The sequence below is a fragment of the Sinocyclocheilus grahami genome, unplaced genomic scaffold (genome assembly GCF_001515645.1).
Source record: "Sinocyclocheilus grahami isolate Dianchi unplaced genomic scaffold, SAMN03320097.WGS_v1.1 scaffold104.1, whole genome shotgun sequence".
In the NCBI taxonomy this organism is placed as follows: Eukaryota; Metazoa; Chordata; class Actinopteri; order Cypriniformes; family Cyprinidae; genus Sinocyclocheilus; species Sinocyclocheilus grahami.
Window position 1 is genome coordinate 757,517 of NW_015505283.1, and position 25,945 is coordinate 783,461.

General features: G+C 35.9%; 2 protein-coding genes across 2 annotated transcripts in view; one reads left to right on the plus strand and one right to left on the minus strand.

The window, feature by feature from the left end:
* Window positions 1-7,576, plus strand: part of capn7 (calpain 7) — a 13,888-nt gene extending 6,312 nt beyond the window's left edge. Inside the window, exons 11-21 of the mRNA XM_016276600.1 lie at window positions 707-813; window positions 2,056-2,176; window positions 2,272-2,416; window positions 2,502-2,601; window positions 2,686-2,821; window positions 3,406-3,481; window positions 3,589-3,734; window positions 3,810-3,872; window positions 3,972-4,102; window positions 5,448-5,540; window positions 6,747-7,576. Of these exons, the coding sequence (XP_016132086.1) occupies window positions 707-813; window positions 2,056-2,176; window positions 2,272-2,416; window positions 2,502-2,601; window positions 2,686-2,821; window positions 3,406-3,481; window positions 3,589-3,734; window positions 3,810-3,872; window positions 3,972-4,102; window positions 5,448-5,540; window positions 6,747-6,891 (1,263 nt within the window). The 3' untranslated portion in view covers window positions 6,892-7,576. The remainder of the gene's footprint in view (window positions 1-706; window positions 814-2,055; window positions 2,177-2,271; window positions 2,417-2,501; window positions 2,602-2,685; window positions 2,822-3,405; window positions 3,482-3,588; window positions 3,735-3,809; window positions 3,873-3,971; window positions 4,103-5,447; window positions 5,541-6,746) is intronic.
* Window positions 7,577-8,678: 1,102 nt separating this feature from the next.
* Window positions 8,679-24,681, minus strand: LOC107588490 (SH3 domain-binding protein 5-like). The gene is made up of 9 exons (XM_016276601.1): window positions 24,367-24,681; window positions 23,521-23,583; window positions 21,246-21,374; window positions 13,608-13,772; window positions 13,396-13,526; window positions 12,890-12,932; window positions 11,498-11,717; window positions 10,959-11,264; window positions 8,679-10,115 (listed from the first exon to the last, which is right to left on the minus strand). Exons 1-9 carry the CDS (start codon window positions 24,445-24,447, stop codon window positions 9,904-9,906), a joined length of 1,350 nt encoding a protein of 449 aa, XP_016132087.1. The 5' UTR covers window positions 24,448-24,681; the 3' UTR covers window positions 8,679-9,903.
* Between the last annotated feature and the right edge of the window lie 1,264 nt (window positions 24,682-25,945).

The following is a 25,945-nucleotide window of genomic DNA, read 5'->3' on the forward strand; positions in this document are numbered from 1 at the left end:
TAACGCGTTGTGTGTGTGTGTGTGTGTGTGAGGGGAACAGGGTCACATCACAGGAGAGTGAACTGCCTGTCAGAAATCATAGCACGTCAGCTGTCTTAACCGCGGCTTGTGTACTGCATCATCACTGTGTCTGTCACGCGACTCTGTTGCCCTTTCGGGCTTGAACTGATGGTAAAACTAACAATATTATTAACTGTCTTGATATTTACTTTGAAAGCTGAAGCGATTATGGTAAGGGGCGTTACATTTCCGACGCGTGCTTTTGGTGTTCGGCCAATCACAATGCACTGGGTCAGCTGGCCAATCAGAGCAGACTGTGCTTCTCAAAGGAGGGGGCTTCGTTGAAAACGACGTGTTTGAGAGAGGCGGGGCATAGAGGACCTACAATAATGTACAGTATTTGAAAAATTATGTGTTTTTTGAACATTAAAGCATGTCAACATATTCTGTTACACCAAATACACAAAATAATGATCTTTAAAATGGCATCATATGACCCCTTTAAAATATCTTAATTTGTGTTCCGAAGATGATCGAAATTCTTACAGGTTTGGAACGACATTCGGGTGGTGAATAATTAATGACAGAATTTTAATTTTTATACATTTTTGTTTATTTAAATTTTCAGAATTTTAACTATCCCTTTAAATTGTACTGACCCCAAACTTTTGAACAGTAGTGACACTTTCATGTTTTCTTGTTGTAGAATATTGATTTGCACGCTCTCACTGGGTGGATCCCAGAGCGTATCGCTATGCACTCAGACAATCAGTCCTTTAACAAAGATGACACTTTCCGCATGCTTTACCAGAGGTAAGCACACATTCACAGTACACACACAATACACTGGTTTGTATTGATTTCTGACCACTGTAGGTCACGTGTTCCTTTAGATTTGGTAGTTTGTAGCTGCCTCAATACTTTGCTGACCTTATTTCACTTGCCTGTATTGATTCTGAGCATAAATAGTTTGTGTACAGTGTTATTTATGTAACATTATAGTATTTATTAAGATTTTTCAGTTTTTATTTTAATTTTACTTCAAGTTTTAGTAATTTTATTATGTGCTGCTGGCATTTTTTTATATTTCTATTTAGCTTTAATTTATATTTCTGTTTGAATCATTTTAGTACTTCAGCTTAAGTTTATTTCAGTTAGTTGCAAAGGCAACATTTCTCTCTACTTTTAAAAATTATTTTTAAATGTTTGTTAGGGCTGCACGATAAATCGCATGCGATATTTAACGCGCATCTTGTCAGTAAAGCCGGTTCTGTAATCAGCGGTAAATCTCCATCACGTGCGGGCTTTCACATGGAGTAGCATCAACAGAGCCGTTGTTCACTGACAAGCTGCGCAAAACCACGATCATATTTTGCGCATGTTTTGCGCAGCTTGTCAGTGAACAACGGCTCTGTTGATGCTGCTCCATGTGAAAGCCCGCACGTGATGGAGATTTACCGCTGATTACAGAATGGCTTTACTAACAAGATGCGTGTTAAATATCGCATGCGATTTATCATGCAGCTCTAATGTTTATTTTATTTCACCCTTAATTCATTTGCCGAAATTAAAGAAAAACAAACAAATTATTTACATTTATTTGAAAAGGGACCATGCACAATTTTAACATAAATGTTTCCATTTCATGCATTGTACCGAATTTAGCCAATGGCTAGTTTTCATCCGTGGTCCCTTGGCAGGTAATCATATCATAAGTAAACCTAAAAACATAAGACAACAAACACATACAATACAGTAATATTTATACACATCCTATCAGAGCCCAAAAAGAACAGTAAAGATAACGTTCAGTTAAACCACAACCATGTATTTACATAGTTGAGTTGATTCTAAATAAGATTTTAGTTTTAATTTAAAAATGTTCACAACCATGTCAGTGTTTACAGAGTTGAGTTGATTTTAAATTAGATTTTAGTTTTAGTTTAAAAATGTCAGTAGATGTGCACATCCTTATGTCTTCTGGTAGAGTGTTCCGATGAATAATAGTTTTAGTTAACATTAACAATACTGGTATTCTGTTGAACTTTTTGTCAGGTTTCACAGAGGAGATGTTCTCATCACCACGGCGACAGGGGTCATGACTGAGGAGGAGGGGGAGAAGTGGGGTTTAGTGCCCACACATGCATACGCTGTCCTAGACATCAGGGAATACAAGGTGAAACTCGACCGGTCTGTTTTAAAAATCTTCTGCTTAGTGGAGTCTCATGACTATAACAACAACATCATCTTCATCTCCTGTTGTTCTCTCAGGGTAAACGCTTCCTCCTGCTGAAGAACCCATGGAGCCATCTCCGGTGGAAAGGGCGATATAGCGAACGTGATGAAAAGAACTGGACACCAGATCTTCTCAAATACCTCAATTTTGACCCCAAAACCGCACAGAAGTTTGACAATGGTAAGTCAGTGCTAAACTAGCAATGACGCATGACAAATATTGCAAAAAAAGGTGTTATTGACTATATTGTGTGATGTTCTTTAAGGTGTATTTTGGATCATCTGGGAAGACTTGTGCCAGTATTACGATGTCATCTATTTGAGCTGGAATCCAGCACTGTTTAAAGAATCCTCATGTATTCACAGGTCTGTCTCATTGTCATTACATCTATGTAATTGTCTGATTAATAGCAGATAATTAGAAAATATATGTGAATTGTGCTATTGCAGTAGCTGGGATGGCAAACAGGGACCGGTGAAAGATGTCTACAGCTTGGCCAATAATCCTCAATATAAGCTGGAGGTGCAGTGTCCTCAAGGGGGCGCTGCTGTATGGGTCCTACTCACCAGACACATCACAGACAAGGTACTGCAACAGATTACAGTGCAGTGCACTACAATCAGATTGAGGGGACACAGTTAAAAATGGTAGCTTAACTGGTAGCTTAAAAATGCATAAAGAAAAACATTTTAAATCCGTACATCCAGCAGCCCTTTCTGCTGAATTAGCTGGGCCACACTGCTACTAAGATCTGTTTTGGACCTTTAACATATACTGACAACCACCATAAACACACAAGTGGTAATGAGAAAACCACATGATGAATCATCACAAGTAGTTTTTCCATAGGCTGAGATGCTATTAAGAAACACTGTTATTTGTATGAAATAGCATCAAACGTAAGCTGTCACAGAGGGAATTCTGGGAATGTCAGTTCACATTTTTTCACTGTAAATGACTTGTTTTTTTTTTCATGTCCACAAACTGAACATTTAACAGTATTTTACTGTAAAATGCATGAAATGTAAGGTTATATCTATTACAGTTTTCCCTTGTATACAGTAGGGGAACATAACTAACTAACATGTTTTTGCTGTAGTGTTTTTACGGTTATAATTACAATCATTTTCACACCAAGTTCTTACGATTTTCTTACATTCACTCTCAAGGATGACTTTGCTCAAAACCGGGAGTTTATTACTTTAGTAGTTTACAAAACCAATGGCAAGAAAGTCTATTATCCAGGTAAGTAAGCACATAATTCAAGAAGTCAAATACATTCACTTGTGTATATCTTTATTTTCTATAGCTTCTAATTCATTTATGTGCTCGGTTCTGATTTTTTTCTGAAGCTGAACCTCCTCCCTACATTGATGGCATCAGGATCAATAGTCCTCACTACTTAACCAAGATCAAGCTGACTAGTCCTGGAACTCACACCTTCACACTGGTGGTCTCTCAGTATGAGAAACAAAACACCATCAACTACACACTAAGGGTAAGACACAATCAAGTGCGATAGTTTTTATTCTATAGTATTTTAATCATATCTACATGAATATGCTCTTTCCAGGTGTACTCGGTATGCAAGTTTAATTTTTCCAAAATCCCAACACCCTTCACCAACACCAAAAGAGTGAGTTCACACCTCTGCTTTCGCTGTTTAAAATATTCTAAGTGGGTGTTTTTGTTGGAAACTACTTCCGGATGGTTTAACATCTCTCTCTATGTGTAGATAAATGGCCAGTGGAAGGGGGCCAGTGCAGGAGGTTGTGGAAACTACAGAGATACCTTCAAGAACAACCCCATATACCAGTTCAACATGGAGAAAGCAGGCCCTCTGCTAATCGAACTACGTGGTTCGAGGTCAGACTGCTTGTTATTTTATTTGATTTCATTACATTCCTTTTGTTTCATTACATTTCAGAGGTTACAATAGGAGTACTAAAATAATTGTAATAAACGTATATATCCTTTCAAACCTGATCATCAGTGTACACTGCCATTCAAAAGTTTGGGATCAGTAAGATTTTTAGTGTTTTTTTTCTTACAATACTTCTGCTCAGGATGCATTTGTTTGATTAAAAATACAGGGGGGAAACAGTAATATTGTGAAATATTATTACAATTTAAAATAACAATTTTCTATTTAATATAATGTAAAATATAATTTATTTATTTGATGCAAAGCTGAATTTTCATCATCCATTACTCAAGTCTTCAGTGTCACATGATCCTTCAGAAATCATTCTGATTTATTAACAATATGCTTATTTATTATCAATGTTGGAAACAGCTTTTTCTGCTTATTATTTTTTTGGAAACCGTGATACTTTTTTTAGGATTCTTTAATGAATAAAAAGTCGAACAAAAAAAGCAAAATTTATTCAAAATAGAAATATTTTCTAACAATATAAGTCTTTACCATGAATTTTTATTAATTTAACACATCCTTGCTGAATTTTTTTTTAAAATTTCTTTCAAAAATAAATAAATTACCGACCCCAACCATTTGAACGGTAGTGTATATTATTAAAAAAAAAAAATTTAAATAAATGCTGTTCTTTTTCACTTTTTATTCATCAAAGAATCCTGAAAAAAGTATCACAAGTTCCAAAAAACTGTTTCCAAAATTTATTTTTTTTTAAATCAGCATATTAGAATGATTTCTGAAGGATCATGTGACACTGAAGACTGGAGTAATGATGCTGTAAATTCAGCTTTGCATCACAGGAATAAATTATATTTTAAAGTATATTAAAATAGTAATCCATTCTTTTAAACTGCAGTAATATTTCATAATATTTCTGTTTTTTGTGTATTTTTGATCAAATAAATGCAACTTTGATGAGCATAAGAAACTTATTTTAAAAAACATAAAAAATCGTTCTGATCCCAAACTTTTGAATGGTAGTGTATAATCTGAAGGTCTTTTGCTATGATTAGGTGTAACTTGCATAGAGTATGTTAACCTTGAGCAATCATATAGTGTTTTGCATGTGTTTCGGATTTCATGGGCTGTTGGATTTCCCTTGACATCAGAAATGACGTGGGCAGGGCCGTCCTGTGCAACTACTCCATTGCGGAAGAAACACCTACACACTTTCAGATCCCTTCTGTCTCACTCTCTCTCTCTTTTCACTGTAGAGTGTGAGGATGTGTGATGTAGCGTGATGCCTGTGAATATAAATGAGTGGTTTTCTCTCTGCAGGCAGTACAGCGTGGGCTTTGAGGTGGTGACCGTTTCTACTGCAGGGGATTCTGGATCATCAGGCTCTCAAAAGAGAGGGAGCGGAGATTACCGGTAAAGAAGTACTCTCTTTGTGATGAAGATAACTAGATAGAAAGTGAAGCAGAGCCCATTTTATTGCTTTAAAGAAAATCATAGTGTCAGAAACCCTATGTCGATTTCCGTTCTTCCATATGAGACACATTGGCTGTGTTTGGGATGGGATGCTAGTGTACTGCTTATTGCATACCGCAGTGTATACAGTAAAAACACTACTACAGTATGCTTTTAAAAATTATTATGTGAAGTGCATAATGATTTCATACTGTTGTGTAATGCCCAATCAGTAGTTTGCTAAATGTCATTACACAACCTCAATGTTTAATTCCGTTATTATCACCTAGTTACCTGTAACATAAAAATAGTTATTTGCCCCTTTTTTTATCAGTTCTGTGTAAAAACATTTTCTGCTTTGAATATAAAAATTAATATAAATAATTATTCAAGAAGTAGTAAAAATTTGTGGCTGATATTACTTGACCTTCTATTTTGCAATGTGACAAGTGAACCACAAGTTATTCTTGTTGCTTTATGGCATATAGTATTCAATGCAGTGTGCTTAGATTTTACATGCTAAAGTTTTCAGCAGCCATTACTCCATTCTTAAGTGTCATATGATCCTTCATAAATAATTCTGTTATGCTAATTTGAGGATTCTTTGATTAATAGAAAGTTTAAAAAACATTTATTTTATATTGTAGTTTATATTGTTACAATATAAAAGTCTTTTAAATGCATCCTTGCTCAATTAAAGTATTTTGCCTTTCCAAAAAAATTAAATGAATAAATCTTACTGGCCCCAAACTTTTAAACAGTTGTGTATTTATTTGCCCAGACCCATATAAGACTCCAAAAATAGCTAAAGTAATATGGTAGCATCAGCATGCTATTCTGAATACAACCTTGTGGATTTTATTTTGGTTTACCAACAGTCAGCTGGCCTGTGTTCCACTTTAGTATAAACATGCAAATGCTTGAAACGCACAGCCTTGTCTCACAAAGAAATCTAGGTCAGGGATAGTTGATCATCTATAATGTAGTCATATAACTGCATAATATGCTTGAGAAAAATATATTTCATGGTTTGTCTCATCCTGAAAGCAGTAGCATGGTTATCTTTGTTGATGGTCTGCAATAGTTCAAAGTTTTGTGTAGAATTGATTCAAAACATTTAATTGTTATACTACCCTATATAACAGAATTTGATCTCTTTATCCTCAGATGCGGTTTCTGTTATATGGAGGTCGAGAACTTGCCTGCCGGGATTTACAATGTTGTCCCCTCTACCTTCCTGGCCAAACAGGAAGGCCCGTTCTTCCTGGACTTCAGCAGTGCCACTCCACTGCGGGTTTCTCAGCTGCAATAACAGTCCCAGATCATCGGCCCACCGGATTGTTTCCGCAGTTTTGAGACTCTGAAGATGCTCTAGACAGCGCTTATTGCTCACTAAAGCATGGATACGCTCATTTACCAAATAAATAAGCACCACTCACTGATGGTACCTGACATAGTGCCATATTTGTCATGTTAGCGTGAGCTAGATAGATTACGACTGCTCTGACTCCTGTGCCGTTGCAGTGCCATGCTTGGAGGAAGTGTTCAATCAGCCAAAAACACACTCCTTTAAGTTCTGCAGTCCAAAGTTGCATTCAAAGACGACAGTGTGCGTGTATACTTGACCTGAAATGACTGTTTTTCACTCAGGAGACGGCAATAAAACAGGATGTATATTAATGATGTCTGATAATAGATCAGAGGGATCTATTTCTGTGTCTCCATACCAAGGGCTCTTCCTCCTTTTATCCCCATTATGTGCATCAAATGTCAATTTGCTCAGTTTGAGTCACTATCTACCAGCACAACAGAGTACTGTATGTTTACAGAACATAATAGCAATGACCTGAATGTTCTTACATCATAAACTTTCGACTGAATGTGGTGTTCTGTAATTGGGATTGCTTAAAGCTGATTTTCATTTATCTGCTCTGATGTATTTATTTGCAGATTAAAATGAAGGTGTACATGGTATCAGACATTATCACATTTTTTACCCCAGTAACTAGGGATGCACCGATATGAAAATTTTGGCCGATACGATAATTCTTTTACGCGCTGAAACAAGGCAACTAAACCCATAGAATTCACAACGTTTTATTATAATAATTTTCTCATTAGAATGTTATATACACGACATTCCCAATCATAGTTATTAATGTTGTGCACTGCTGTTTGAGTTTATCACTGGTAAACTGAAGCGCTCTTTTAACTTAACCAAATGCATTCTATATGAGATAAATCATATATACATCAAGTAAACACAATATTACAACGTACAATTGCACAAAAGGCTGCAAACGAACAGCGCGCATCGGAAGTGTCTCTGAAGGAAATAATGCATTATTTATCGGCTTTAAGATATCGGCCAAATTTTCTTATTGGGCCGATACCGATAACAGAAAAAATTAGCATTTATCGGCCAATGCCGATATATCGTGCATCCCTACCAGTAACTTTTACAATACGTTTTTATTAGATAAACTAACAATGAATATTACCATTACTTCTTTCAGTATGTTTTTAGTTGATTTCCACATTTACATTTATCCATTTGGCAGGTGCTTGGTTTATATTTTGTCTGTGTATTCCCATGGTTTTTTTTGAATACTTATTTTCAGCAAGGATGCATTAAATTTATCAAAAGTGACAGTAAATATATTTATAATGTTACAAAAGGGTTCTATTTCAAATAAATTCTGTTTTTTAATCTGAAGACTGGAAATAATGGCTGCTGAAAATTCAGCTTTGCCATCAAAGGAATAAATTACAGTTTACAATATATCAGCACTCGTCAATATCAAAATTAATCCATTTAAAGAAAGCAGCGGGAATTTTAACACAACGCTTCTGTTTTATAATGTGTGGTATGATGTATGTGGCTAACTTAAATATTTCACAGTCGTTTTATGTTAGAATGGTAAACCGTAATATTCAGTGATTTAAACTACTCGAAATGTCGCCATTTTAATATAACGTTAAGATATAACATTTTACTGTTTGTGTTTTCAACCTTATGCAAACGTTCAAATATGCATTTTAAAACTAATGCATCAGGTTTCATTTCAGGTAACATTTTATTTAAGTCTGAAAACAATTACACAAGCTTTGTAAACAACAAAAGACGCCAAATCACTTAAATACTGCTACAAGGTTTCTTTCCTCACAATCGGTTCTCAAAACGACAATAACTAAAGAGCCAACAAAACAAATGGGAGAAGAATACAAAGAAAAAGAGATGAGACACAAGGTCACACAAAAACACCACACAGCCTACTGACTAGACCTGAAGCTGTGCCATCGGTCTCAAAATCAGTGGCTACTGCACGCAGAAGCTGGATGGAGCATTCAGTAATTGTCCTCTTCATCACTGCAGCAAGTCCCCCACCGGGATCCAATCATTCCCATAAACCTTCTGCCCCCCCGCACAGTGCAAGTACAGTAGATCCAGCTTTTTATGCTACTTTCTGAACCATTGTCTTCCACAAAAACATTGTGAACCTGAATTTATTGCTCTTTTTCTATTTATATTGAAAACAATGATTGTTCTTTACACAGAGAGAGCATTGGGCAGCATGCGGTGGATTTGGCTTGTGGAGGAAGGTGATAGTGACCAGTATGGATCAGCCTGTAGCTGCTGCAGGTCCCTGGATGACGCTGAGGTGGTGACCTGTGATGCAGGTAGTTAGCTTCACTTCCTTGTGAGTCACTGTTACAGTGCAGAAGTTCCTCTGAAGATTTTGAGTCCTTTTTGAAGATGGAAGTCTTTATGAAAGACATGCAGGTGAGTCTGTTGAGCACCAGGCTGAAGCAAGATCATGCGCAGATGTCCTAGATCTACAAGAACTCAGTAACGGTTGAAACATTATACTGCCACACAAATGACTGTATATTTTCCAATGGCACTGTTACAAAGACATTAAAGACAACCAGTGGCATAAACCTACGTCATAACAGATCTCTTATGCAAGTAAAAAGACAAGTGCTCCTTAATTGACAAGTGCTAACGCCATCTTCAGACTCTCTAGATCTGGAACGTTAATTGTGTTTTACCGAGATGTTGGTCTTCTTTTCAAAGCTTAACTCGATTCTTTGCCCCTCCAGTGGCAGATTTGTCTCCTCAGCACATTGTGTCACGGGTTGCTTTTCTCACAGCCGTGAGATCGAGTGAAAGTTCGGTCTGAAAGTTGGCGGAACATTCTAGACAGTGAGAGGAGTGGGCTGGGATGACACACTGGTGAAGTGGAGGACGGGTGGCTGCCAGTGCCTCTTGCACAAAATGTGGATGAATGCATCAGATACATTGGTGTTGCATGCATTGCAGTCACATCCCATCCAGCAGGATTGTGGCTGGGGAGGGCTGCTGAGCCAGACCCAGGGGGTCTCGGCCAACGGTTTTTCTGCTTTCGTTTCGGCTAAATTTTAGAGACAGCAGGCGGAAACGGCTATCCAGGACAAAGGTTGTTTTGGTGTTGCTGATGCTGTTGTTATTGAGAACGTTGTCCAGTACAGCCTCGGCACCTTCTGCTCGGTCACCTGTATGCAAAGATTAAGCCAGTTAATAAACTACATTAATTAAGGAGCAAAATAGAAAAAAAAAGAATAATAATAGTAAAAAGAATAATAATACATATTAAATAGTATTATTATTAATTAAATTGTATATATATAATAAATTGAAATTATATACACTTGTATAATTCCATATTAACATTATAGAAAATTTGATCATTTTAATTTTTAATTATAGTAATTATGTTACTATATTATAAAATGTTATAATATATACATGTTACAATAAAAAAAATGTATTATAATATTTTACAATGCAATATTTTTGTATTGTATTTATGTATATTATATAATGTACATAATACATTCATTTTTATATATTTTTTATTTCTGACATGTAGTAATATTAATGTAATATATTTTTAATAATTGCATGAAATGCAGTCTTTACGTAATATAAATGTAAAAACATTATAATGTAATATTTCATAATTCTAGATATTTATGTAAATTAATTTGTGCTGTCAAACAATTAATCATCCAAAATAAAGTTTTTTTTTTTACATACTACATGTGTGTGTACTGTATATATTTATATTACAGATAAATATATTTAATATATAAACATTTATTTATACAAATAAATAAATTTGATGTGCTTTTTCACACTAAAACACCACCCAGCTATCCATTAGTGAGATTAATGAACCCCTCTAGAGGGCACAGGTGCAAGCAGGCTGGAAACCAAGAAAAATGACATCGTCTCACAGGAGAAACAAGAGCAAGCCTTAATACAATCCCTCACGTGCAAATGCAGCGGTATTTGGGTCCAATCCGTCAACACAAAAGTATCTAAGAATATCTCACCTCTCTCTAGGTCACACTCGGGGGAGGAGGCGCCGCTGCATTCGCTGCGTGGGCCAAGGATGGGAGACATCAGGCTAAAATCAGACAAAGAGACAGTGCTGGGCAGGTCCAGACTGCAGGGGCGAGAGGAAGGGGTGGGGGAGGTGGAGGTCGGAGAGCCAGAGGAGGATGAGGAGGAGAAAGGACAGGGCAAGTCCAGAGGGCTGTTTGGCCCTGAACTGAAGCTACTGTTGGACTGAGTCTCTGAGTCTTCCTCGGACATGGCACTGGTGCTGCAGTTTTCATCCTCATAGGAGCCAGATGCCACTGCAGGAAGACAGAGAGGAAAGATCAGACAAGGTGACACAGGCTCTGAAAAATCCTTAGGCGTGTTAAAGGGCAATATTGGATTTTTTGATTGAATTGAATGAGGATCTGTGTATCTTTATCAGTGTATTTATATATTGTATTATAGACAGATTCTATATCTTATGTACAGAGTTACTACGTATATAGCTCTGCTTGAAAGAATATTTAAGCACAAGATAACTGGTACTCACTCGAAATTCCATCAGACTCCAATTTGAAGCCAGACAAGTCTTCACCAATGACACCATCACCCTCTGCCCCTACACCTCTCTCCCGCGGGCCTATGCCTGAGGAGCGTCTGCGCTCATGGATCTCATCGGAGATCATCTCCAGGGTTCTCAGGGCTGACTTATATTCCCCTTTAGCCTGTGTCAGCTTGGCCTGGAGGTCATCCACATTCTTTTTCAGTTGCTTAAGAGGTAAGGACAGAAATTTTTTTTACCTGACATTGAAAACATATGAAAACATGGTCTAAAAATAGAAAAAAGAAAGACTGACAAATACAGGCAAACAGATAAATTATTTTTAAAAAACATTATTGAATAAAATGTAAAAAAATAAGAATATTTTCTATATTAATATATATTTGAGAAGCAAAATTGCCAAGATTTTTTCTTAATACAGTGGCAATATGGTACTAATTTTAAGCATTAAACCTATTGAAATTTAATTAAATATATTCTTAAAATAAGATAAAAACTATCTGCCAAAAGGGTCAAGAAAATAAACTTAGAGATAGAGATAGTTTAGCCAAAAATGGAAAAAAAAATAAAGACCCCCCCCCCCCGCCTTCCCTTCTCCTGTTCTCCTATCGTAAAAAAAAAAAAATTAAAGGTAGAGGTAATTTAACCAAAAAAGGAAAAAAAAAAAAAAACCCCCCCCCCCCCGGTTGACCATTGACTTTAATAGTATGGAAAACAATTAGTGCTGACAAATTATTAATCGTGATTAATTGCATCCAAAATGAAAGTTTTTATTTACATAATGTGTGTACTGTGTATATTTATTATGTATATATAAATACACACACACAGTATATATTTTGAAAATATTTACAAGTATACATCTATATCCATATAATTTATATTATATATAAATATATACACACATACATAAATGTACACAGTACACACATACATACTATGTAAACAAAAACTTTTATTTTGGATGCGATTAATCGCAATTAATTGTTTGACCGCACAAGAAAAAATACTATGGATGTCAACACCAAGACCAAGTCAAGACCAACACGTTTGGTTACCAAAATTCTGCAAAAATACCTTGTTTTATGTTCAGCAGAAGAAAAAAAGTCATACAGCTTCGGAACAACTTGAGTAAAAGATGACAGAATTTTGCAGTTTTGGGTGAACTGTCCCTTTAATTCAACACATCCTCAGATAAGTTTTATCTTGTGAAATTTTTGTAAATGTTTTAAGAATTAAGGAACCGAGTAAAGTTTTTTTTTTAATAGGATAAGATATTTAGGCAGTGGAAAACGAGACACAATTCTGATACTATTTTTGTACTATGTATTTATCATGTATTACTTATAACAAAATTTCCATAAGTCATCTCTTAAGTACCTCAAGCTGCAAGTAATATTTTGCCTTCATTTCAAAGTAGGGCCTGAAAAGGAGAGAGAGAGAAAAGGGATTAGAGCTACTGTAAAGACCTATAAATAGCATCTTACATATCACCATGGCAACTGTTCACATATGCTGACACATTAGGCAAATGCTGAGTGAGAAGATAAGTAAGATTGAGCTCCCCTATGATCCTGCTGAGTCACTATCACCCACCCTAGACTAAAGCTCCCCTCAGGTATTATTGGGTTTACCATGAGTCTAGTCTCACAGACGCTTGACTCTCAGCATAAACTAACTATGGACAAAAACTACCTACTTAAACTGGAAGATACTATCTGCTGAAATTGCTAGTAAATTAACTATAACAACAAAGAAAAACCTACAGTTCCCATAAACGCATAACCTAGCAAATTTAATGCATCAGACGTGTTAAACAAAGACTATTACAAGCTTAAATGGTTTCACTGAATGCTTGTGTGTTTAACAGATTAATCGGTGCATACTTAGACTTGTTGATGGTGCGTTTGAGCTTCTTCTCCAGCTGTTTCATATGGCTCATGGCGGCGGTGTATTTAGCAGCGGTCTCCTTGTGTAGTAGCTCACTGCGTGTTTTTATCTGCTCAGCCTCCATCACCTACACACCAAAATATGATTTGTTTTGTGTTTTCTGGTAGCTACACTTCAATCTATCATCCCACACCTTTGCATCACTCACTCGCTGTGTTGCGTGGTTGAGCATCTCCTGCCATGCAGAGTCAAATTGCCGCTTATCATCCTCCAACAGCCTCTGTTCAGCCAGGGCGATGGTCTCTTTGGCCGCCCGCAGTACCTCCGTGGCCCTCTGGAAGTCTTGTGTGGATCTCTGTGCTTCCAGCTGAGTCTGTGGAACAGGTAGAGGGCAGGAGCATCAACCATGCGTGTCTGATGACAAAGACAGCAGCCAGCACTCCGTCATGATTAAACCTTGAGCAGGACAGTGCTGGCAGATTGTAAACCCCCTGCTCAGAGTACCAGCTGGCTAGAGACCATGAGGCTCAATGCCTAACCACTTCCATCAAAAACACTGCCTGGATAATAAGAAATCCTTTGCATATATAAATCCTTACTGCTCCATAATTGAGCAGTAAGTAAATAAACAAACACACACACTTGTTATTAGTTTAACTCTTAAATTATTCAAATGAATTGATTTAATTTATGCTACAATTAACTGCATATATAAAATTGATGTATTGTTCTAAATAAAATAAAAATACAAATTACATTATTATATTACATATTAAAATCTATTAAACACATACATACACCATTAGTTTTTATAAAAATCTGTATTATGACCTAACATGTCATTTTAAACAATAGTAATCAACAATGTGGATAATCTATGAAGCAATCAGTGCTAGAGATGGAGAAACTTTACTCATGCACACAGAACATCCTGTATGGTGACATATTAAACCCACCCTTTAACTTCCTTTATGGTGAATTAAAGCCGTGCAAACATAATCCTTTCCCATTCCTTCACATTTAAACTTTAATCTCCAAGTTACTCCCACTGACAGAAAAGCGTGCAGAAATCTCTTACCGATTCAGCCTACTTATCCGAACAAAACTGGTTGGAAACAAGTTTTCGAACCAACCAATTGCAAGGAGGCAGTTTTACACTTTGAAGTGATTTACAGTGTAGAGAGATCATGTAATTCAACTCAACTTAGAGAAAATCATAATGTAATTCATACAAGGTTGATGTTCTGCATTTAAATGGAATATTACTATGATAGACAGACCTCCAATCCAATCAGTAAAGGACACAGACGGATGGAAGGGCTGGTGTGGTAAGTTGTGATACGCATATTAAACCCACCCAACTTCCTTTATGGTGAATTAAAGCCGTGCAAACATAATCCTTTCCCATTCCTTCACATTTAAACTTTAATCTCCAAGTTACTCCCACTGACAGAAAAGCGTGCAGAAATCTCTTACCGATTCAGCCTACTTATCCGAACAAAACTGGTTGGAAACAAGTTTTCGAACCAACCAATTGCAAGGAGGCAGTTTTACACTTTGAAGTGATTTACAGTGTAGAGAGATCATGTAATTCAACTCAACTTAGAGAAAATCATAATGTAATTCATACAAGGTTGATGTTCTGCATTTAAATGGAATATTACTATGATAGACAGACCTCCAATCCAATCAGTAAAGGACACAGACGGATGGAAGGGCTGGTGTGGTAAGTTGTGATACGAAATTAAATAAGTCTATTTTAGCAACATAAAACATAAGACAATGCTCAAGCTATATGACTTTAAAAATGGCCAGTACACTGTAAAAAATTCAGCAGACGTCAAAACTTTGGAAGCGTCCATGTTCATGCAGGGGTAGATTTTTTTTTAAATATTCATTCAAATTATACTCAAAGGTACTCTGAGGTCAAAAGTTATTTCCTGAGGAGTTGCGTGTTAATATTAACTGCTTCAAATCAGTTCCACTGCACAGTGAGGCATTGAAATGAACTAAATCTAACATTTAACAAGCGGCGCAAAAATGATTTTATTGCTTTTTTTTTTTTTTATGTGATTTCAGTTCAGCTGACTTTTACGCAGAGAAGCTGATTATTAATTTGACTGCAATTAAATGGGCAGAAAATAAAATAAGTCCTATTAAATCAAAGCTTTGTCCTCTTTCAAACCCGTGATTTTATTAACCACATTCTGACCAAAAATAATGCAGAGGCAATCTCAAAATGAGATGTTTTGGGTCAAGGGTGACCCAGTTGATATGCTGTTTTGATGTTCGTAACCAATTGTCCTGGTTCTGACATAAAACTAAAGGCATTTGTGATGCTTTTATTCATCTCATTTCACATGGCATAAAAACAAGGCCATTGTGACACTTTCTGACCTGGAGATCATCCTACTGAAGACTAATGCTTTTATTGCTTCAGTGCACACTGGACTGGGACTTCGAGCTTAAACGTGAGACTTCAAAGTTTATCTTATCAAACGTTTCTGCAGTAGAAAATAAACCTTGGACTGAATTAGGGCTGAAAATACATTAGGGTTTCCCATTAAATAAACCCCCAAATTCTTTGTCATTAATTAATCAAGTATAGCTTAATGCTGTGATAAATATAGCCATTCTGAACCAACTTATTGTTTAAAGATTATTGACTAAAGGCGGAAGGCAGCAGAGAGGTTTTGACTCATAAACTGATTGCCATAAATCTGCTTTGGTGTCATGTGATCACCATTATAACAGTTCACCACCAAGCAAGCACACATTCTACCAAGCAAGCATACATGCATTCCAATTCCCAATTCCCCAGCAGAGGTCATGAGGACTCCTGCAAATGGACACAATTTTCACCCTCATTCCTTCGAGTATTCTGGTTTATTAATTTCCTGCCAACAAATATGCCATGTGAGGATGAATACAGGAAAAACAATCAATCAGAAAAGATGATAGGTAGCCACGGATGAGATAAAAGGTATTTACAACCATCCCTCCTGACTTACAACCAAACATTGCAGAATATTATCAGAGGAGTTTCATTGCACCGCCTCAATATGACTCAAATGTTTGGCTGCCAAAATGATGTAATAAAGCAGACTAATAGATTTTCCTCACATAACAGAGCAACAGAGAACAGAATTTTGCACTGTTGCCACCAGCATTTCAGAGTGATTAAATCTAAGAGTTCAAAGAGGGACTGAACCATCCAAGAAAGGCTCATTGTAGTTAGTAGGTGAATTAAAGGTCTAGTTTAAGCCTATTTGATGCTGTATAAGGATTTAAGAACATTAGGGGAGAGAAAGGATAATGACACATTCTATGTTTCTGTGTGTGTATATATATATATATATATATATATTTATATAGACACACACATATACACATAATATTTTTCATACTATGCCTATTCGTCCATAGAACCAGGAAAAACACAAACATAATACTGGCAATAGGAGAACACAAGGTCAAATTTAGGGCATCTGAGCTACTCATAAAGTGAAGGAATTTATATTTAAACTACTCAGTTTTATGAGAAGGCAGAAGTGCTGCAGTGGCACGCTAAAGAGAGTTCGATGACACTCGCACATAGCTGCAGGTGTTTTAGCTGTGCCGCCCATCTGAGCAATAGCCAGTTCTCAAACTGAAATGCTGAGTGAGACCATTGGAATCATTATTAGATATGACAAATCGGCAGCATAAAGGTCCTTGTCTGTGTTTAAGTGCGCTCTGAGGACACATCACAGCAAAAGGATCTCCCTGGCTCTTCTAAAATAGAGGAGTTCAGTGTTATATGTAGACAGAGTCTAATTTTTACAGTATAAGCATTGGTACTCATTTCCACACTCTACATTGTTGTTATATAATGATTAGCCAAACACGAGGATAGCAAATCATTATGCAAGTTATTTACATACAGAAGTCTCAAAAGTACAAGAGCAAAAACAGAATGTTTAAAAGTTTGAATTAAATTAAAATAAAATTAATTAATTTAAATTAAAATGTAAATAAAAATTAATACTTCTATTCAGCGAGGATGCATTAAATTAAAAGTTGTAATTATTATTTTTTTTTTAATAATTGCAGTTCATCTTTCTATTCATTAAAGACTCCTGAAAAATTATATATCATGGTTTCCATAAAACATTAAGCAGCACAACTTGAGTACTGGACTGGAGTAATTGTTGCTGAAAATTCAGCTTTGCCACCACAGAAATAAATTACATTTTTAAAATATACTAAAATAGAAAACAGTTATTTAAAACTGTATTTTTTTTTTTTTACAATATTACCATTTTTACTGTAATCAAATTAATGCAGCTTTTGTAAGCAAAATATTTCATAATTCATAAACTTTTCTCCCAAACCCAGCAGTGTAAATGTCCAAGACAACATTGGGCCCCATTGACTTTTATTATACAGACAAAAAAGTATCTTCTATTGTGTTCTGCAGAAGAAGGAAGTCATACAGGTTTGGAACATAAGGGTGAATAAATTCTTTTAATACTACCAAAATACTAAATCACGTAACTTCAAAAATGTTATTCTGTATTAACCTTTGTAAAAACGTTTCAAGGCTCTTGAATAATAATAATAATAATAATGCTAATAATAATGAATAATAATAATAAAGTCTTCACAAATCCATCCTAGTAAAATCATTTTACAAGCATACTGGAAGAGCATTACACAAAAGCTGAAAAACGGATGTATATATGAATGTATATGAGAAGGAATATGTGTGTGCATTATGCAGAAGAGCTCTTAATGAGAAATGAGTTCTGAATTATTAATATGAGAACAGCACTGAAAAATATTTCAACCTCGAATCAGCAGACCAGTCATAAAAGGTGATGTTATGGTTTCCTGCATTCATTATACCTCATCACTGATTCCATCTAAACTCAAGAGTCTTCAACTGCTTTCAAAGCTGAGATACTGACAGCTTTAACTGCAGAGGCCCTGTGATCCATGCAATTTTTTTTAAAGTACTCTGATGGACCCTTGACAATTGTATGAGTGTAAACTAGACTTTAAAGTGAGCCAATCTAAACACATCAAAGCACAGATAGGAAATTGTCAAATATCCTCAGCTCTAGCTTGATGAACAAGCTGTTTAAACCTCTGAACAAGAGGTTTTAACTTCTGAAAGTTATAGTACAATTCCATGGTACCTCTAATTGACCCCTTAAAAAATAAGACTGTGCTTTTTATTCAGGGAGACACTGGAATGTATCAGATCTACAATACGCTGTAGTCTAAAACAGCCGCCTGTTTCTCTGAACACAGTATAACATCTGAAAAAAGGAAGTGATAAATCAAGAACAAGCTCAGAAGAAAAAGAATTAGCTCTAAATAAGGTATCATTTGAATTAGGGGGGATTTCCACTGATGTTTTTGACAAAAAGGGCAAAAGAGGTTATACATGGTTAATGGAAATATTTTTCTAAATATAGAGGAAATTTAGGGGGAGATGGTCAGTGAGAGACAGTGCAGGGGTGAGGGAAAGACAGACACAGCAAACTGCAGAGACAGGCAATAGTTAAAGCTCCACTGCAGTCAGGTTCACTGCAGAGAGACACTACAGAGGAGAGAAGAGAGAGACATGAGACTGATCATGCAGAGTATAGACAAGCCTGAAATCTATTTTATACATATGAAAACCCATAAAATCACATCAGGAGAACTTTGAGGCTTTTAGTCCATGTTTTTTTTTAGCTGTGTGGCCATCTTTATGATATTTTAATTTATAGTTTAAAGGGGTCATAGGATGCTACATGCACTTTTACAAGTTGTTTGAACTGAAATGTGTGTTGGCAGTGTGTGTACACAACATGGGCGTCGCTAGGCCATTTTTAGGTGGGCTTTAGTCCCCCCAAAATTTCTACTCAGCCCCCCTAAAAATTTTGCGATGAGCTCCATAAACTGTACACGAATTCGTCATCACCTCAGTTCCCTTTCAATTTCATGTGAAAACGGTGGCACTCTTCGGCTCCTCCCCGTCTTTCAGTGCGTTCTTCAATCTGCTGACCGCTGCGGCGCAGAGCGAGAAACAGAGGACAAGGTGTGTGTTTATCGATAGATTGTTATAATATCTGCATCTGTGCAGTTCTTTGTCATAAATACAGTTTACAAAATGTCATGGGGGAGCAATTGGTTTCCCATCTACTATGACGTTTTCACTGTGTTCACCCCTCATCACACCACAGCTGTTTCCTCCAGCGAAAATGTAACATTAGCCCTTAACACATATGAACGCATACTTTATAAAATGTTGCTATTTTCATTTGAAAATTGAACTTTCAATATAAAACATATCACAGTGCATGTGGCATTAACTACCATACAGTCATAAACAGAAATGATTGAAGACAGTGACAGACAGTAGGCTACTTGAGCATAGGAAAAACATTGTATACTTGAGCTAATGAAAGAGGTTTGTACTAGAAATTCAAACAGTAAAATTGTGTGTGTGTGTGATCAGGAAGACTTGTATTTGGCTTATTCAGTACTCAAATGTTACACCCATCTAACTTATGCAATACAGTGGAATACTTCAATAGGTTTAGTATACCACCCTAAGCTATTAGTCAGACATAATTTTTTATTATTATACCCTCATTGGAATCATTCGCGAATCATTCATGATCCAGCCTTCATCTACAGAAGAAGCGAGTATAATGTTTTGTAATGAATCTTTGAAAATAGCCTTTCCTAATAATGTGCTAATTAGCAAGTTTCACGATGAATGCTGCTAAAGTAAACAGTCTCTCTGAGAGCAGCTCGAAGAGAGGGGCGGGGTCAGCAGAGCTCATTAACATTTAAAGGGAAATGCTACAAAAACTGCTTCATCTGAAAAGAGCCGTTTTTGACAGGGTAAAAAAAGGTGTTTTTACACTACCATTGAGAAATTTTAACCAAACTATGTTACAGACTTTTCATTAAGACCCTAAAGAATCATATCAACTTGTGGAAAATGGGCATCATATGACCCCTTTAAATGTTAGTCTTGCTTCTCGCTAAGAGGCAACTGGTGTATCAAATTAGAATAACCTGTCAGTATAAAAGCACATCCTTCAACAGAACGAAGACAGTTTAAACCAGTTCAAATGAATTATCACCACATTAATCATAATAAAGGACCTTGACAACCCAGACAGGACTGTTTCCATAAAAACACTGCAGTTTGTCCCTGAGGAAAACAATAACTTCTAAGGACACATCGCTCTCTTTCACCACCAAGGAAACTGCCTAAAAAAAATCCAGTGCTTTGTCAGTGAAATTAAATAGGCCATTTATAATTCTTCCTTCATGGAGTGAAAAACAACACTCTAAACTACCTTGCCCTAGTTTCAGAGTGGGTCAGTGCTCCTGTTGTAACTGATTCAGTCAATTAAAGTTCACAAAGTGTTGTATAAAAATCTGAGGAACTTTTGTCAAAGCAAATGTGACATTTTACACCCCTTTCTTCAACACTCCAGCTGCAAAGACACTAACCGATATAAACTGATAATCTGCTCTTAAAATAGCACAGGCTCTAGAAAAAAAAGAAAGAGAGAACTGAGAATTGAGCGTTTAAACATTCACTCTCTCTCAGCAAAGTGTTTTGTGCCCCGCTGAACGAAGCCAACCACCTGTGACAAATCTAGAGTTAATGCTACTGTGCCATCCAGCTTATAGCAGATAACAAGATGACAGCACAGCAATCTCCAGAGAGGGATAAAAGAAAACACACCACAGACAAAATGGTGGCATGCCAACTAAAAACAAGACGTTGTGTGGGTGAAGTTGGCTTTAGGAAGATGATATTGGGTTCTTGTTTTGATTTTCTTGGCCTCACCTGCCGTGCCACCCGCCGGGCCTCCCAGTAGGGTTTCGATTCCTCCACTGCTTTCCCAATCTTCTTCACCAGCTCGTCTAACTTTAGAGTGGCTTCCACCAGCACAGAGCGAAACTTTTGCCTGGCATCCTAGAGAAGAAGCAAATATAAACAATCAAATGTTTACGTTCAGGGATGCCCAATATATTGGTACCATATCGGTTACCAGCTAATATTAGATTTTATTTATCATATCTGTCGATATTTAATATATAATTGTGCATGTTCATTTTCTCTATTTTTACAATTAGGTTAAGTGGGCTAATGCCCACTTAAAGTTAATAATTGAGAGCATAATTTAATAATAACCAAATTTTAATATTCATTTTTCATACTGTACTATTATAATGTTTTGGTTACTAAATTCATTTGTAGCATTTGTAGCACTTAAATTTTATTTAATTAAAAAATATTTTAATATATCATTTTAATATTGGCCATAATACACAAATAATCATCAGCTTATTGGTATCAGCCAGAATGATAATTTTTATACAGTTTTGTGCAAAAATGTTTAAAGTTTTATTTTTAATTCGTTCAGGCAAAACAGTATATCATTACTTATCGGTATGAACCAGAATTATAATATTAATACAATTTTGTGTAAATTTTACTCAAAACATAACTGGTGATGCATAGTACCAAACATCATGTCTACCAAAATAAACTTATATGTTGAGATGAGTTGAGATGGCTCAAACAAACTTTATATAATGTACTATATTGATTTATGCTGACAACATCTGAAATCAGTTGAGTTATTGGTGACACAAGGGATGTTACTACACACATTTTAAACACTAAGAATTACACCATGAAGATATTTTACAGATGCTTGATGCCCTTGGAAGTCTGGAAAGTTTTCAATTTGTCATGGCATTCGGGTCAACTGATTTGCACATAAAAAAGGGCTATACATAAAAAGAGAGTAAAATCAGTTTATTTGTAATCCGATTTGCAAGAAGATCTGTGAATATGTCTAAAGCACACAGAAAATACGCTTTCCACTTGAGTTGTAAACAAGCTTATTCATAAAGGTAATTAAATCATTATTTTATATTTATTGCCCAAGGCAAAGTAATGAGATTAAACTCTACTCGTCAAAACACAGATTGATTATTTGCAACGGGCAAACATTCCAGGAAAAATAAATCACCAAGAGTTAAAGCTTTGAAGCGCAACATGGCCACTGACGCAAAAGCAACACTAATTTGGATGACAGCCAAATAGCTCAATTATGGGATTCTCGGAACAATCAGAAGTGTTGTATTCATGAAACTCTGCATAAGCAGAGATAAATATTTCTACAGCATGAACTACTGTCATTTCCTAACTGTTGTGCGTGTGTAAAACAACCTAGAAGCTTACCTTGATGTCTTAAGATGGTTAGAGAAGTCTTGGGTAATAAAGACGGTCTTCCCTCACTAAATTTCACATACAGTTAACATATACCCTACTTTATTCATTTCATCTACAGGAAACAACTTGCTCATATGTTCAGTGTGGAAGACTGTGTTTTGCTGATGTTTTAATATGAAGGACACAATAAGAATCCTATTTAGGCCTAGTAAACAATAAAGCTGGACTGCCAGAGAAATAAGCAAACAGTTGAGTATTTCTCCTTCGGCCTCTGTTAGACTACAGACTAACTAGGTCATCTTATTAAATTATTCCATTAGGACATGCCCGAACAATGAACTCAGTGGCATCGGGACAATTCAGTGCGACCAAAGTGCCCACATGACTGAGCCTGAACAGCTGAGTGTGTTTTTGTCTTAACATGTCCTTGTTTACTGTGCAGACAGTGTCTAAAAATGCTCTGCATGGGAAAAAATTTAAAGATATGAAAGCAAAATAACACCACATCATATTCCTCATCACGTTAATTTAAAACTAAATTAAAACTATTCAAATTCCTTCATCTTTTTTTTATTTAATTTTTACAGTGTGAAGTGCAGAATTCTCCTTTTACTGGATACAAGTTCCAGTCATTTATGGTGCTCCGAGAACACTTGATCTATTGCATAATCCTGACATTATAACACATTCTGTACAGTGGTGTGCCATGGTTCAAAATGCAAATGTAAAACAGGTGACAGATTAACAATTTACCATCTGATATTACTTTTTAAAAAGCTTGAATACCGCATTTTCCTATTAGAATAAGATTAAACTGACAAAAGTATTTTATTTAAGAAAAAAAAAAACTTTTGGATATAGGATTGTGAAGTCATACCTCAAGCTCAGTTTCACATCTGTTGATATCATCTGTGGACTGATTCAGCTTCTCAAGCTCTCCCTATAAAGAAAACTCAAGAGTCAAAAATCTGAAATAGAGACATATTCCACGGAGGAATTCATTTCTGTTTTTCATAGACTGCAGTAGCACAAAAAAGAAAGAGACAAGTGGGTTAATGCTACATCTGCATATATTGTGAGAAGACGAGCGTTGATGCAGTGTTGCCATGTCCGCTTATTACAATCAGCTATTCAAATCACAAAGTCGCTAAATGGACAGTCTCCATGTGCGTTTAATTATTATTATTATTATTTCTGGAACTGCTAGTTCTTTACATCCATAGTAGCATATAGCCTAATGAAGCATGTTCAACCCGCGTTTGTTTCGATATTTCATTCCTGTTTCTTGCCACGGTTTTATCCAAATTATGCATTTTTATAATAAGATTATTCTACAAAGGATTATATCGATTGAATAAGGATATTTTCACTGCGATAAAATAAAATCCCAGGGTCGCTTCTTTCAAGCGTATTGTTTGTTTAGTCAGAGCAGGTGGATAGTTTTTCCAGAGATCTGGCAACACAGAATTGGGGCACCCGTGCACTCTGTGCCGCAGACGAGCCGTCAATAAAAAGCAAGTTGCGGCGAATTCATCAATAATTCCCCTCAGGATCAAGGAGTCAATATAGAGATTAACATGCAGTGTCACCGTTAAGCAAAATGTGATATGAAACAACCAACTAAATCAATGTGTAAATGCAACGAGTGTATTCGAAACGATCGATCCTATCATCTCATTCGAAAGCTTGACATGCTTTTAAACTAATATAAATGGCAGTCTACCTGAATTCTCGGGTCCACCTCTTCTTCCTCGGGTGATTCAAATTCTTCATCCGACCTGTTCTCCTTGTCTGAGCTGTCCATTTTATTTTATTATCTTGTCAAAGAAATGAAAGGAATGCCCTCCTGTGAGGTGAATGCTAAATATATGTCCGTTAGAGAGTATTACACATGAATCGCCGAGACCATTCCCTCACACTGTCTGGATCCCTCATTTAAAGAGAGAGATACTGAGATGCACGCACACAGCTGTGCCGTATGTGAGCCGTGAAGGCAAGGTGAAGACTGTCCCCGCCCCCTTCGCTTTTCACGCTAGTGTCTCAGTGTCTCAGTGTCTCTCCAGCTCAACACTTACAGGCAGTGAATGTCAAATTGAATGACAGTGACAAAAACGCTTTGTCTAAAGAGAGAGCACTGGACTTCCAGTGTTGGACCTGATAAATGTACAGGTGTCATTCCACATAAAATGTTGCCTGCTGTGCCAACAATGAATATGAAAACGAAATATAAAAATGAATAGCTGACGCAAACGTTCACTATTTGCCTACAGGCGTTATAGCATAATAAAAAATCCACCCTTTAACTTTATATTTAATACTTTATTTGTTTTCTTTTTTTCAAGAAGATGCATTGTACCTGTATTGTACCTACAATATATATTATATATCTCTATAATAATAAATGAATAAAATGTTTTATTTTTCAATAATATTTTAATGTTATTTATTTTTATTAATAAAATATTTTAAACTATAGTGACACTATCTTAAGCATAAGTGAATATTTCCTCTTTTTTATAATACAGTCTTTTAGGTTAGTCAGTTGAGGATCTCAAAATGTTACTATTATCATGAAAATGAAAAATGGTATATTTATTGAAATATCAGCAATAAAATCTTATCATATAAGCCCTGCACATCCTGCTGTCAAAAAGCGTATAGTTAAATGCGAACCATTTTAATGTTTTAAGGCAGCTATGTCCCATTCATGAATACAATCCATCAGAAATTGAAGGCCTTAATACGGTGGGCGAGAGAGCTCAACGCGCTGCAACTTAAGAAAACACATGCAAATTGAAAAAACACCAGCAAGTTAAGAAAACATCTTCATCAGTTTGACAACACACCGCGCTGCAAATCCTCACAACACATGCAAATGAAGAAACGCGCTGCAAATAGCACGGACCACAATGGAAATGTTTCAAGGGGACCCAAAAAAGTGACGGACCCGGCTGGGATTTGTTTTGTGCAGTGGCTTTTTTTTTTTTTTTTGAGTTTCTGCTAGTGATTCCTTATTTAATTTTTTTTATTGAAGATATAACATTCACAGGGGATACAGTCATAGCAATAAATTACATACACAACCAGAATACAAAACAATAAATACATAAAGAATAATAAAAATGAAATATAAACAGAACAAAAACAAATAAATAAAAAGTTAAACATATTTTCTTTTTTTTAAATAAATCATAAATAAATTAAAATAAAAAATAACTTAAATGGAAAATTACACATAAAATGTCAACTTCAAAGAATACACAGGAGGTAACCCTTACATCAAAGTCAATATTTTTCCATCA

Coding starts and splice junctions, on each gene's coding strand:
- LOC107588490 (XM_016276601.1), bottom strand. CDS start 24,447: ATGGACAGCTCAGACAAGGAGAACAGGTCGGATGAAGAATTTGAATCA. Junction 21,375..23,520: donor GATGTGAAACTGAGCTTGAG/GTATGACTTCAC, acceptor CTTCTTCTCTAG/GATGCCAGGCAAAAGTTTCG. Junction 12,933..13,395: donor CGCACCATCAACAAGTCTAA/GTATGCACCGAT, acceptor TCTCCTTTTCAG/GCCCTACTTTGAAATGAAGG.